Source organism: Callospermophilus lateralis, chromosome X (genome assembly GCF_048772815.1).
Source record: "Callospermophilus lateralis isolate mCalLat2 chromosome X, mCalLat2.hap1, whole genome shotgun sequence".
Taxonomy (NCBI): domain Eukaryota; kingdom Metazoa; phylum Chordata; class Mammalia; order Rodentia; family Sciuridae; genus Callospermophilus; species Callospermophilus lateralis.
Genome location: NC_135325.1, coordinates 5,854,920 through 5,869,913, shown reverse-complemented (window position 1 = coordinate 5,869,913; position 14,994 = coordinate 5,854,920). Strand labels below are relative to the sequence as shown.

The 14,994-nt window shown below is 37.9% G+C and overlaps 1 protein-coding gene across 9 annotated transcripts in view; it reads right to left on the bottom strand.

The window, feature by feature from the left end:
- Reps2 (RALBP1 associated Eps domain containing 2) overlaps positions 1-14,994 on the bottom strand; it is a 207,129-nt gene that overhangs the window by 58,108 nt on the left and 134,027 nt on the right. For 4 of the 9 annotated variants that reach the window (XM_077107107.1, XM_077107108.1, XM_077107105.1 and 1 more), the window contains exon 11: positions 14,010-14,063. The exons of 3 other annotated variants lie outside the window; for them this stretch is intronic. In XM_077107107.1, the coding sequence (XP_076963222.1) occupies positions 14,010-14,063 (54 nt within the window). Of the gene's footprint in view, positions 1-5,666; positions 5,804-9,288; positions 9,335-14,009; positions 14,064-14,994 lie in introns of all 9 variants that reach the window. 2 more of the 9 variants (XM_077107104.1, XM_077107103.1) reach the window with 1 other exon arrangement.

The window sequence follows — 14,994 nt, the reverse complement described above, 5'->3', positions numbered from 1 at the left end:
GAGAACACCTCTTATTCCCAAGATGTTTGCTTATTTCTCATGTTAAGAGAGATATAATATTCATTTGTGGAAAACCCAGGCCAGACTTGTCTCAGTTCACCACTCAAAAAACACACCTACCCTCCCAAGTTATACCAGAGCCCTTACCATGTCACTTTACCCAACTGGACATCTCACAATGGAGGCTTTGGGAAGTCCACCAAAACTATACCTCAATGTTGTAGGGACACTAAAAAGTAATCCAAAGAACATATCAGAGCCTCAAAGAATGCTCTGGAATGCTTCTGTCATTTCAGCTGCATTCCAGGAGGTGGTAGCAGATGGTCATAAAGATACCCTGGATAGAGAATGGTAGGCAAGTTTGAGACAGGTAAATTTAGCCAGGAAAAACATGTCTGGAACTCTCACATACCATAATTGCAGTTAAAGGACAAAAATTAAAATTTTTCTGAAAGGTAATATCTGCACTGTGAGACAAAATTTTAAAAATACAAATAGTTATTAAATGAAAAAGAGCCTGTTTCCCAGGCCTGACCCATCATACCGTTTCCTTCCCCAGACGCAAACATCATTACCAGTTTCTTAAGTATTCTTCCTGAAATTGTCTATAAATTTGCAAACCTATATATTCTATAGTATACCTTTTTCACTTAATTTACCTCAGTTCACATTCCACTTAGTCCACATATATTATTCTTTTGAGCAGTTTCATAAGATTGCATGATATGGATGTACCATACTTTCTTAACCACAGAATGAATTATTATTATCATTAGTCATCCTCTAATGACACTACCCATAGATGTATTTTGTTCAGCCATCACAATGGTTTTCACATATGGATCTCAATGTATAGGGCCATTTGGGGTGTGGTAGAAAAAGCAGTCCATCGACAGACACTCTCATCTTTTAAAGTAAAAGGGTGTCATCAGGAAATACTTGCCCTGCCTGACAGCAGGATATATTCACAGGACTAGATTTCCCCATTAGATTTGAGTGAAAGTGGTGGAAGAGATGAAAATTCCTGGTCTGAAACTTTAAAGAACTGACAATGTCTCCTTTATACAATCTCTGTCCCTTCTGCCAAGATGCTCAATGATGAGAACAGGACTGCTGTGGCAGAGGCAGACCTAAAGCTTTTCACCATCACCACAGAAACCTCAGGCTACAAACTTTAGACACAGCTTTAGAAGAAGTGGGTAAGAGTCAAGAGTTGAAGGAAGGAAATTCCCACCCAATAGAAGAGAAAAAAATCCTTTTATGGAAAAAAAAAATCATCTTATGAAAACAACTGTTTTAATGAGGAAGAAGACGTTAGGTCCTAGAAAAAGACTGGCTTCTTGGTATGATTTTTCTTATAAGAATTTCTGTAATATAAAATGTTTCATGGCTGAAAGCATAGTTATAGCACCAATAAAAATGTGGAAAGAAAAAAAAGAAGAAAGAAAAATAGGGGCTGTGGTTGTGGCTCAGCGGTAGAGCACTCTCCTAGCAAGGCCCTGGGTTTGATCTTCAGCACCACATAAAAATAAATAAATAAAATAAAGGTATTGTGTCCAACTACACTTAAATTTTAAAAAAGAAAGAAAGAAAGAGTATAAAATGCTAAGTTCTAGGTCTGATGTTCATTCCTAGAGCCCTGGGATAGTCCAGGCTCCTGTAAACCACACATCCACACTCACTTTACAGATAGAGGTGAGGCCAGCTGTCCCATATTTCCAAAGTTTGCCTTGTTAATTTCTTATAGATTTGCACTTTAAATCAGTCCTTTATTTTTCTTTTCCATATCATGTTACCTCTTTTGATAAATTTGAAGGCATTATTGCCACACAGCTAATCCTTTAAATCCTACTTGAATCTCACACCAAGAGTCTGCAGAAACTCCTTCCTTTGGCTCTACAGTCTTTGATGCTATTTGTTGCTTCTAACTGTGTATAAAACATCATGACTCCTGTTTTAACAACCATCCCATCTTAGTCTTCATTTTCCTCTTCTTGCTTCTTTGCATGTTCTATCCCTCTAATTTCTTCTCCACATTATCACTCCAATTTAGGCCACTCTGTCTTAATAACCTTAGCTTCATTCATCCCATCAGTCCCACTTTTTCAAACATAGAATTCACTCTCTCTTCTTTCAATTCAAGTCCTCATCTTGCCTCATCTCATATTATCTTCCCCTTTCCTTTACTTTCCCTCTTTCCTACATTGTTATGAACAGGGTAGCCCAGGCAGAGTTTGTCTTAAAAGATAAAGTTGGCAGAAGGAGGGGCAGGAGGGACAAGGACCAAAGAGAGCAACAGGTTAGGTTAGCTTTCCCAGGGCCAACCTCACATTCCCAAGTGCCTGGGATAAGGGAAGTCCAGAACCTCTCAGGCAAAATGAAGATGAGGCAAGTAGTGTTTGAGGTGAGGCAAAACCAGATGTAGCAACAGAAGCTGAGCCTTGTGAGCAAGTGGCTCAAAAAAGAAGAAACAATAATGACCAATTGAGATATGAAAAGATTCTTATCCTCACTACAAATCAGGAAAATGAAAATCTCTGCCTATCATGAGGGTAATGATTAAAAAGATGGACATGAAACAGTGATGGCAGAGTGTGAGGAAACACTCTCAAATACTATTACCAATGGGATAAATTGATAGACTTTCTTTATCACAGTTTGACAATATACAACTATACTTCCAATATCTACAGCTTTGACCCCAGAACTCCAACATATAGGATTTAGTTCAAGAAAACAATTAGATGGAGAAACAAAGATATGGATCTGAAATCATTAATAACCTCTGCCTTCTTTAAAACAAGAGCAAAATGGGGTTTTGGGGAAGCCTGGCAAAGGGAGGAAGGAGGAAGGACAAAAAGAGAAGGGGAGAAGGGGGAGCAGAAAGGAGATACAGAAGGGTGTGAGGAGGACATGAGGTGGGCAAGGGTGAGAAATAAGTGAAAGAGCGGGTGGGGAGATGCAGGATCACAGATGAACTTGAGAGAAAAGTATGAGGAACAGAGAAGGAGGAAGGAGGAGAGAGAGAAATCTCCACAAACAATAAACAATTATGATATCCATATCATGCAAGCATTAAAACGAATTATGTAGTTCTCTACTATGAAATAGAAGAATGATTCATTAGAAACAGCAAATGTAGTGTGATCCTGTTTATCTAAAGTGATACAAAGGAATTACACCATGTGCACCACGGATCTCATAAGTGGACTTCCTCTGGTAGATTTAGACTCTACTTCACACATTTCACACATATCTAAAGTGGCAACAAAGGGTTTTACACCATGTGGACTTCCTCTGGTAGATTTAGAGTCTACTTCACACATTTCTAGTTTGTATGAATTTTAATATTTTCTAGCAATATGCAAGATACTAAAATTCCATCTATATAATTTAAACCAACCCATACTTTCCTGTGTGCATGAACTAACATGGAAACAAACTAAGTAGATACGATAATACTGCCTGCTTTTCATATTGCAAAATGTTCTGTTCTTCATGCAATAAATTTAAACTCTATCTGTTCATTGAAAGGTCACGTGTTGGGGGGCTGGGGTTGTGGCTCAGTGGCAGAGTGCTTGCCTCACACATGTGAGGCACTGGGTTCGATCCTCAGCACCCCATAAAAATAAATAAAAATATTGTGTCTATATATAACTAAAAAATATTTTTAAAAAAGGTCATGTGTGTAAACCTGTTCTGAAAAAACAATGGAAGTAGGCTATGACTACAGATGTCACCTGCCCTTCTATTCTTTGTTCAAACTTGGCTCTATCTGGACATGCCACAAGGGTATTTATCAAAATAAAAATATTTTTCATCATGAAGTCACATCATTGAAGATGTCAAAAAGAAACTATCTTAATTCTGGTTCTCCCTAAAGAACTTGAAAACAGGTATTTTATTTGGGTTTGGGAAAATGAGACAGAATACATGGGAAGAAAAGTAAGTATGTTAACAAATGAGGTAATATGGCAGACATCTGGGAGTCAGTGCTTCTGCAAGCCTTATGAAAAGCCATCAAAGGAAGAATCATAGAATTTTCCACTGACTGACACTTGCAGGGCATGGGAATATGTGCCTCAGATGCATATTGAGGTCTATGGACCAAACAGAGTGACAATTTGTATTATGATTTTTATCTAACCAAAACCTTAAAACTCCATGGAGTCAATACTGGCCTTATTTACAAATTAGGAATCTGAAGGACAGAAAGATTAAGCCACTTGCTAAAAATCAAAGTTAAAAATCAGCTGAAATAAGCTCTAAATGCAATTTTGTCTCTTCTGTTATATGACGCAATGTGGCAAAAGGTTGTCAATTCTCAGAGACAGTTGATCTCTCTCTTGCTTGGTCGAACAGCCTGAGAGATGCATACACATTTCCAGCCTCCCTCCTTGCAAGAGAAAGGTATTAAGATAGCTTCCCATTATCTTAATCCTCTTAAGTCCACAGAAAAATCTTCTAGGTCATAATCCACCAGCCATGTGAATTTTTAGAGCATCATCACCCTGGCTACTCCTACCCTAAATACCAGTTACTATGAAATTATTCCAGAATTTATAACAAAGTATGGGGAGAAATTCAAGAGAAATTTTTGTCTGATGAACTCATTGGGAGAATCGAATTTCACAGAGTTTCAGAGTCGAGTATATTAAAAAACAATCTACAACTTTACTGTAAAGAGAGCACTTTATTAGAACAAATAAAACATGCTGAGCTCTGCCCAAACACAGAGGTCACGCTCATGTGTGAGCCAAGGAGTATCTTTTCTTGCTTTAGTAGAAAAGATAATAATCTGCAAATCATTAGCATCTGAGGCTGGCTTGATTTAAAATGCACATAGATGTAGAAAACGTTTCAGGAAATCAGTGTATTTATAGCTTGCTTGCATGAATCAGTGGAAAGGCCCTTGCTGCTCCCAAAATAACACCTGGAACTTGCTGTATCCTATCACCTGCAGTGATGTAAAGGCATGTCTCTCACCTTCTATTCCTTAGCTTCCCCGGGAGGACATGTTCCACTTCACAGGAAGCCAGTGGAGCAGACAGGCTCCCAGGCTTCCTCCACCTCTGGCCCAATTGTACAGCTGTTGGCTTAAGAAAGTCCCATTCCCAGAAGTCCCAGTGCTACCTGTTTGAAGAAGTCCTTGCTCTATATCCCTCAATTACCTACCCAACCACCAGGCTGATTTAAAGCTCCCTTTGCATTAAACCCCACAGTGCACAGGATCTTCTCCACAAAGATAAACTGCAGAAGGGTCTAACCAGGCACAGACCACCAAGATCTTGCACAAAAGAACCACATAAGTATCAGAAGAAATGACAGTGATCTTGTTTACAAATTACCATGATGCAGAGAACCAGACCCCAGCAAGCACACACACACTGGGATGTCTAGAGTTGTCTTATTTTTATCCTCTTGGTAGAGAACTTCATAATTCTTCATCCACAGCAAAGTGGGCAAACTTCCAGACACATGTGTTTTATATCTGTGTAGGATTGGTTTCCTGCCCAAGAATACCACAGCAACATGAAGACCTTTGTGGGATGGGAAATTGCCAGGTCTGCTCTTTCCCCAAACTCACAAAAGCCTCTGTGGGAAACACCCACTGGTTCCAACAGGAAAGGAAAGGAAAGGGCTCAAGGGGCAAAGGGGCACTTCACCTGGTGCGCTGGGCTGGAAGACTTTATTCAGATCCAAGGAGGAGGCTCTGGAATGGGTTTTCTGTGGCCTCGGTGGTGGGGTGGGAGGGTCCTCACCCCTTTTCATGGCCTCTTCTATGGAGGTGCTAGAGTAAGATCTGCAGCAAAATAAGGGAAGGTCAGAAGGGAAATAGCAAAGCTTTACTCCTGAAGTTGGGTTGAAACAGAAAATATCCCCAAAGTCAAAGTGACTGGAAAGGGCTGATAGGCTGCCAAAAGTAGCCATAAAATCTATTATCTCTTAGATGCTGTTATGTATAATAATTGTCCAAATACAACCATAGATTGGAGTATTTTTTACCACTTTTCTCTTATTATAGCATATACCTAACTTTATCCCCAAAAGCTTTGTGTAGATTCAAATTGCTTTTTATTAGAGTTGATAATAAGAGTAACATATAAGACTTTCAGCTTAGGTACTTCCGAGTTTTAATAGAAGAGCTCGCTGGTATTAACTGATTGCAGAATTTTTTTCAGTTTACTTGCAAGTATGATAACAGACACATATGGAATTGGGGCAGATAAATTGGGATTAAGAATCAAATATTCAAAGGAATATGCCATAAATAAAATTTAGGAAAGGAAAAACACACATCAAAGGCTAAGGGATTCAGCGTGTCTTGTCCTAAGAAATAGAGGTTTAGGGAAAATTTGAAAGCAAAACCTTCAACTTAATCTTCTTCCTCCTTAAGTGTAGCAAGGTGCAACTTCTGAGATTATAACTCTAACAATGACATTTAAGGAAAAAGGAACTGAATAACTTACCATCACCAAAGGTCACACTGGCTAGAAAGTTACATAGGTTCTTTCGAACTCCAGTCTCTGTTTAAAATTCCATTTTAAAAAATGTTTTTATATGGCCTATGAGCCAGACAGTAGCAGCTAGAGTATTTATTGGAGACCTACTTATTTTCTCATTAATTCAACTCCATACATTGACCTATTGCTTAGGTCAAAGGATAGGCTCCCAACATGATAGGCTCCCAAAAGGATGGGGGAGTGGATGTGTATAGTCTCTTCTCTTCAGCTTTTCCACTAATTTCATGTCAAAGCAGAAAATTACCTCTGAGTCAGAGATATGTCCTGGAGACAAATTAACCTCAGGAAACTGTTCTTTGGCCTTAGCTATCAGAGTGGTACTTAGGAAATTAGAATCTATCAATGACTATTAGGCCCCTCAGTTCTTGGCAGAGCTGCTCTTGACACAGCAAGTTTTTATTTTCCTCAATTAGTTTCTCAAGGTTTCTTTGTGGTAGTTAAAGAGTTTTATCTGTCTTGCAAGGTTGTAATCTTTAATAAAGCCACCATAATGACATCTGACATGCTCTGGGGTGGTCCCTGTAATATAATTGGCAAGACAGTTAAGGCAAGGCAAGGACAGGTGGGAACTAGCAAGGAGGAATGCTCTAACACTTTCAACCAGAATAAAAGGGAATTGATATAAGAAGACAAGGTTTTTAAACAAAAACTCCTGATTTAAAAAAATCCAGACCCTAGGTAAAAACTAAAAGAACTTTCTATGTCACATACAGCTTTTATAACATCTTCCACTCAAGAAAGAATAATGTGTGTGTATAAAAAATGTGTGTGGGGCTGGGGTTATGGCTCAGCGGTAGAGCGTTTGCCTAGCACTGCGAGGCCCTGGGTTAGATCCTCAGCACCATATAAAAATAAATGAATAAATAAAATAGGGGTATCATGTCCAACTACAATTAAAAACATAAAATTTTTTTTTTAAAAAAATGTGTGCATGTGTAGGTATACACACATGAACACCATCCCATACAATAAGCCTCATTTCCATTTCATGTCCACATATAACCTGTGTGTTTATATTTTCATATTGAAAGTACTAAATATCAAATAAGTGAAGTTGTATAACCATGACAACAACCAATTAAAACTTAAATGTACAGGGAACTGACAAAAAATAGACAGAGTGGCATTAGAATGACTTTCCCTCTTTCTCTTACATTTCCACAAAGCTTTCTTTACTATTCTAAAAAGAATTAAAATGATTTGATTCTCTTGTTCACAATAAAGACCCAGGTGGAAATAGTGAAAATAAAATCATCCAAATTAGACCAGGAGGCCAATCTCTGAAAGAATAATATAAAAAATTTACTACACATACTAATAACAGAGAATGTGCCTAAGAAATTTTATAATTGCACTGACACTGGGGGAGAGAAGTAGTCAGCAAAAGCTAAAACTATGAAGTTCAATTTATGGTTTAACACATAATACATAAGCAGATTTCTGCAATTCATAGAGGGTTTTCCTACTAGGAAAACAGACAAAAATTACTATTACCATATCCCAATGCTAGTATAGACCTTTATAAAAGATCCATTCATCCCTAAACTGGAAATGGATTGAAGAAGTACTGGTGGAGTGGAAGGAGGGAAGTGGGGGTGCTAGGGACTGAATTGGAGTGGATTGTGTTCCATGCTTTTGTGATAATCTCAGGATATATCCTTGTATTGTATACAACTAAAAAAATTTTAAAAATAAAAAGAATAAGTAAATGTGGTGACACTAGACATAAAAAGTGACTATACCTTTCCTTCCCGTTAAAATAATTTAGTTTATAATTTTTAAAAATATAAATATAGGTATCTCTATTTTCTATAAACAAGGAAGCAAAACTTCAATTTAGAAAACGTAGATATAAAAGATAAACTATGGAATAACTCTCTGCCTTACAATGAGATGAGATTTCCATAAATGTAGGTATTTATTTCAAGCTTATTAACTACCATCAGGCTTAAACTCACTTTTCACAAATGTGTCTAATAGCCAAAGGAGTGGGGGAAGTCACTAAGCACCAAAGCAAAACTCAGAAAACACATAAGGTAGTCTATCTTACACAGGTTCTACACAATTCTATCTTAGCAGTTCTACTTCTTTGAAGTAGTCCTAATATCATTTCTCCTCTTTGGTGGATTTTAACTCATTTAGTGTTTCTATATTTCTCTTCTACTCCTCTGAGTCTGATATCAACCACAATTTTGCCCTACTGGTTCTGCCTCTTCCACTAATGATTATTTTTTAAAATGTGGAGCAGAGAAGAGACACTAAGATAGTTTTGAAAAGATTATTAAGCACTGCTTACCTGAAATTTCACACCTACTTGAAATCATCAAAAGCATTTTCCCCTATTTTATATTTTATTCCAGAGATTTCTTACTTTTTGGTATTCACCTGGTCATGATAGCAAATTTTAGTTGTTAGTTACCTATTAACCATATTCTACTCTTTCCAACACTACCAATTAAAACTTAAATGTACAGGGATATTATTTATATTATTTATCATTCTGCTCCAACAGGATCATCTTACACAACCCACTTCCTGTAAGGGGACTACAGAGGATCAGTCACCATTTTCTAGCACTAATGGCCACAGAGAATAAGAGGTTCCCCAGCAACACTCTGAGTTCCAACCAGGCCACTCACAACTAGTGAAACAGCCCATATCCTTAGCTTCAAATATAAAGGCAAATAAGATCAGTGTTTGGGTATGGGGAGTATTTCTAGACAGGGACAGGGCAGTATTAAAGCAGAAATTAAATAAATACTACCTGGATCTTGGTCTTGCTTTGAGACTGTTGGAATCCTTAGGAGTTGCTGAAACAAAAGATTATTTGTTATTTGGTTGGGTTTCATTTCTGCAGGTAAACAGGATTATATGCAGCACCTGGGCCCATATAGAACATATCAACAAGTAAATGTGAGGTAGAGTCGTCCATGTGGAGAACTTCAGGGCTTCCACATTGTCAGAGTTCCCTAATATTATTTTAAAGGTAAAAGCACAACTAAAGGGAAAGGAAAACCAGTGTAATTTCCCCCTTCTGTCAGAACACTATCTGAGAAGCCATTCTTCAAATCTAAGTTGATAAATGAAAACAACCCAGGATAAAAAGACAACCCTTTCAAGGGGTTATCTTTTATATGGTCAGTCCATATATGAGGGCTTCTTGGTCTATGATGATAGTCTAGTAATAGATTTCGAACTAGACTCTACTGTGGGCCAGGAAGAAACCTATCCAGGCAACCATTTTTTTAAAAAAAAATATATACTACCAGAGCAGCATGGTCACAACAAAGCAATGCTCCTACAGGTAAGTTAAAAGAAGCTGTGCTTCTTTTCCTATAAAAAAAATATCCTTATGTCCCATGTCTCTGTGATCAAATCAGACAAAGAATATGATGGAATGAAATCATTGAAATATTTTGTCTACCACATGACTTTTCCTCATCAAATTTAAATTATAAACTAACTTGCTCCCTAAACACCCATGGAGCCTACTTACCATCAAAGCTTGTGAGAAATAATTAGAAACATTTACAAAAGCATCACTCTTTTTTTTGTTTTGTTTTGTTTTCAAACCTTTATGGAAGACAACTTTAGAAACCAGTAGCTATGTTAAGGTTTTGCAAACATTGCAAATTTTTCCTCATAAGATGTCATAAAAATTCATACAAAGAGTGCTACTAATGAGAAACAAGGAGAGTATAATTTGCTCATTTGTTTTCACAAATTTTTCCAAAAGAAAATGTCTCACTGCATTATTCCATCCTCTTACATGGCTCCAAAGATAAAAACCCTCCTTGGTTTGAAGCAGCCTGCTGAATTGATGATGATCATTAAAATCCTTGAGTTAAATAAGCAGGGCAGAAAAGGGAGCTGAAAATCCTCATAAATGCTAACAAGGCACAAAGAGATATTCCTCTTAGACGTGGTCAGCTGCAAAAGAGACACATTTCTCCAATCTAAGCATTTTGGCTTACTGTAGTAAGAACACTGGCATTTTCAGTTCCAAACAACTGAAATAGAGCCAGGTGAGGTGGCACACCACCTATAATCCCCGTGGCTCAGGAGACTGAGGCAGGAGGATCACAAGTTCAAAGCCAGCCTCAGAAAAGCGAGGTGCTAAGCAACTTATTCTCTAAATAAAGTATAAAATAGGGCTAGGGATGTGGCTCGGTGGTTGAGTACCCCTGAGTTCAATCCTGGATACCTGCCAAAAAACAAACAAACAAAAAAGAGCCAGCGTTGGGGCTTCGGGGAAGCCAACATATGGCCAGACTCACCACGTAGCTGAGAATAAGTCTCTGGGCAGACTAACTACCACTGGCTCTGTATTCCTCTTCTCCCTTGGGCTCCAATGCTTTCAAGAAGTAATTGGGTAAGAGAAATCCTGGTGGTGTTAAAATACTGTTCCCCAAACCAGACCATGGTAACCGTTAATTCCTTTGTCAACTGTCATTATCTTTGTCTTTTTGCTGGTGTAGGGATGGGTGTGAAAGTAGGGGTGAGCCCTGCTCATAAAAGATAAGACAGATAGACATAGGGGATGAGGGTGTGGATGAGCAATGGGGAGACAAGACCAGAGTCCAGGCCAGGAGTCCTGAAACCGAGGTACTCCTCCTTACCATGACATTAACTAGCTGTCGTTACCTTCCTGAACCTCAGTTTTATCACCTACAGAGTGAAGACAATAAAAATGCAGCCCCTTTCTCACAGGGGCAGAAAAGAAGGTAAAGATACAAAAAAAAATACTGAATGTACTGTAGAGTTGCAAGTTGTTACTGTCATAGAATACATAAATACAAATACAGTTTCTTGCTATTTCAATGTTGGAAATCTGGTTTCTAAATTTAGTTCCTTCCGGGACAGCAAATTTGGTACAGGTAATGGATGGAGAGAACTGCTCCACAGCAGTGAGACCATGGGGTGACTTCTGGCAATGGAGCAGCCCCTAAAATCACTGAAAGCAACATTATGTAGGCAAACCAGTCTAAAACACCTCAGCATGACACAGAGACATCAAGATAAAGACTGCCACTGTGCAGTGTGCTTGGTTGAATTAGGTTGGAATAGGGTGTTGAGTAAGAAATCTCTTAGACACCACTAATATAAACACTTTCAGCAATTAAAAGGGAAAGGGTATATGGAAAAAAAATATATAACGAGGAATGCCCTTATTCCATGATAACATATTACCCTCTCATCTATCACCCACCACATCACCTTCATTGTCTATATTATTATTGCCACCACTTTATTATTATTACCATTATTACCACCAATTGTCAAGAGCAGAGTAAGGAGATGGTTCCCCATCCACCTGCAAAAATGTATCCAAGGTAAGTCATGGTAAGTCTCCCTGGGTTTCAGACTAGAAGAGGCAGAACTACTCTATTATACTTAACTCTTCTATCAGCCTCCAAGCCTCTGAAGGCCTGGCTCAGTGCATATGGATATCTACAAAAATGGTAAGGGTACATTGTGTTGTGGATTCAAGAATTCAGTGGATGAATCACAGCTTCTCACTTAGCTGGAGAAAGGGAAAAATGATAGCTTCCTGGAACACTCCAGGCATATCATCTTTCCAGGAAATGGGAATGGGAAGAGAGAGAAGTCTAAATATTAACCTTCTAAAAGGCAGTAACTGAACTGAGGTGAATTGTTTCAGGACATGGACCAATAACCAGAAGTATAATTACCACCTTGAGACTCTTGTGTCTCCCATGAGGAAATCAAGCATTTTTTAGGAAAAGAGATATTAAATAAGTTTGAAATAAGGAATTCCATCATATCCAGAAAGGGGCAGCAATGGTTAGAACAAATTGGAAAACACGCAGCATGCTCCCAGGCACAGTGTGAAATGAATTTAGACACTCTTCATGTACTTTGGTACACCTGTTAGGTTTTGCTTGGTGATGCCAAATCCTAATCAAGGAACGTTAAAAATGAGATTTAGGGGGGCTGGGGCTCAGCAGTAGAGTGTGTGTCTCGCATGTGTGGGGACCTGAGTTCTATCCTCAGCACCACAAAAATAAAATAAAAAGGTATTGTGTCCACCTATAACTAAAAATAAATATATTTTTTAAAAATGAGATTTAAAGCTCATCCCTTAGAGAGCACTTGATCTCATGCTGAAATCCCTGGGGGACAAAATAGGAAGAATTAGGATGCTCAAAGGCTGTTGGAAAAGCATCTATTCAAATTTAAACAGTTTTTACTAATACCATGACATGAAGTTTGCAAAAATTTGGAAGTATCCACATAAGCATCAAAAATTAGAGCTGGAAAGGATTAGCCTTACGCATTTGGCCTATACAAACAGAGCGTTCCCCCTATGATGAATGAATCCAAACAAATCTCAAAAATCAAAATTAGGCCTGGGAATTCACATCACTTCTGGAAGCATGACTGATCTATAATCTTCATTTTCTATTTTACAGCATCACTTTCTAGAGCTAGTGGTTCTCCAAAGAAGCTGCAAACCAGAATCACCTCAGAGCTGACTAAAAATACAGATTTCTCAGACCCTTATCACTAAAATCAAACATGTATTCTCATTCATATTTTTTTCTCCACCTCTCATTCTCTACACCCTCTCTCTTCCTCCTCTGATTCAATTTCCTGCTCCTTCCTCTTCTTCCTCCCACTATCCTTTTTAAACCCTAAATGACATTATTTGGGAAATATTTTATCAAAGCATAAGTCTCAATATTATATTGATTCCTCTATCCCAATTTTAAACACATAAGCCTGGGAAGATAGCCAGCTAATCATAACAAACATGATTTACTTATTAAAAAAGCAAGAGAAATATTAGTAAAAGAGAAAGCAGCAAGTTCTTCATGTCCTCACAACCAGAGTTCCAACTATTAATGCCTTCTGTAGCCACTCAGTTTTAAACTGGGTTCATCTTGGTTCAACAACGGCTCCACCAGGAGAGAGCTGAGGACAGAAGCCCAGCCATTCTACATGGATCCACAAACACAGTTCCACCTTTTCAAAAAAGGACATCCCAGATTTTTTATTGTCTCCTTGGAATCCACTCCATGTGTAAGTACATATACTTGCCTTCCTGGTGCTGAAGTATAAGAAAAATATTTGAGATTTTTGCTTTGGAAATGGAAAATACCTACTCTGAGCCTCCACTTGACTTACCTTATAGTTCCTTGCTCTACACAGAAACTACGTCTTGTTGAAATCATCTCAACCCCAAATCTTCTTAATTTTGTACTTTTTTAGCAAGACCCTAAATTCAAAATAAGTGATCCTGTCAATGAAACCTAAATTCACAACTTAAAAACAAGTCACCTTCTTCTCATATCTAAAAACAGAAAAAGGGTAGAAGGTCAAAAGGGTTTCTTTATAACAAAACACAAGACAAGTATTTAGAGAGAAACAGACATACTATTGCAGAGGGAGCAATCTTGTCACAACTATTTTTTTAGCTACAAATGTTAATATAGAAAGTACATTAAAATGGTTTTCTCCTACCTGAATCTTCAGACACGTCCTTTGGCAGGGCTTCATTCATAGTATTTTTCAAGGCTAGCGCTGTTTGTTTCATTTTTTGAGAACACAGAGAAGGAAGAGAAAAGAATAAAAAACCTATGAAAGTTTACTTCTGAGGTATATTCTGTTAAAAGAAAGAATTTCTAGTCGTCACTTATTAAAACAGATTTTCCAAATCTCTAAAAGTTGCTATAGCATTTGTTAGAATAAAGACCTCCTAGAGCATGGAAATAGGTTCTCCTCCTACACAGAGCAATATCAGGAAGAAGGAGAAATTCCCCTCTTTCGTTCCTGACCGCCAGATCAATGGCATGAGACTATCTGGAGTGAAACCCAGGCTAAAATATTGTCAGAGTTCACCGTTCACCCAGTGGTGATTCCACTATGCGTCAAGACTAAGATCCACAGTTAGAAGAGTGATGAGAACACACAGGGCTACATCCACTGTCTATTTCATCTGCCTCTTCTAAGCAAATATTTAAATAAAAAGCATGAAATTATTGTTGCTTGATGAAAAACTTATTATTCATGTTTAACCCCTGTAAAAGCTGAATCAATGGCAAGTCTCAACAATAAAACCTGAAATAGCTTCACTTCAGATAAGCTTTTCTCATTCAAAGGTAGTGAATCATTATCAGATAACAGATGGAATGCTGGCTTGAGATTTAGAAATTCTTACTTCTTGTTCCAGTTCCTTTGCTTTTTTGTACAAGTAAATAATTCATACTGCATGAACTTCAGTTTACTTATCTCTAAATTTTAGGTGATAGAATATGTCAATTTTGTAAGGACTGAATAAAACAGCATATGAGGAAGGTGCTGGTAGATTATGAAAGCATTATGCAAAGTACGGGGCTTGGAGGAAAGGGGCCTTCCTACTATTGCAAGCCAACTCATCCCTGTGCTTGATGGTAGCTCTTTTTTTGCCCCCCAGTGGTAATGGGGATTGAACCCTGCAGGGCCTTAT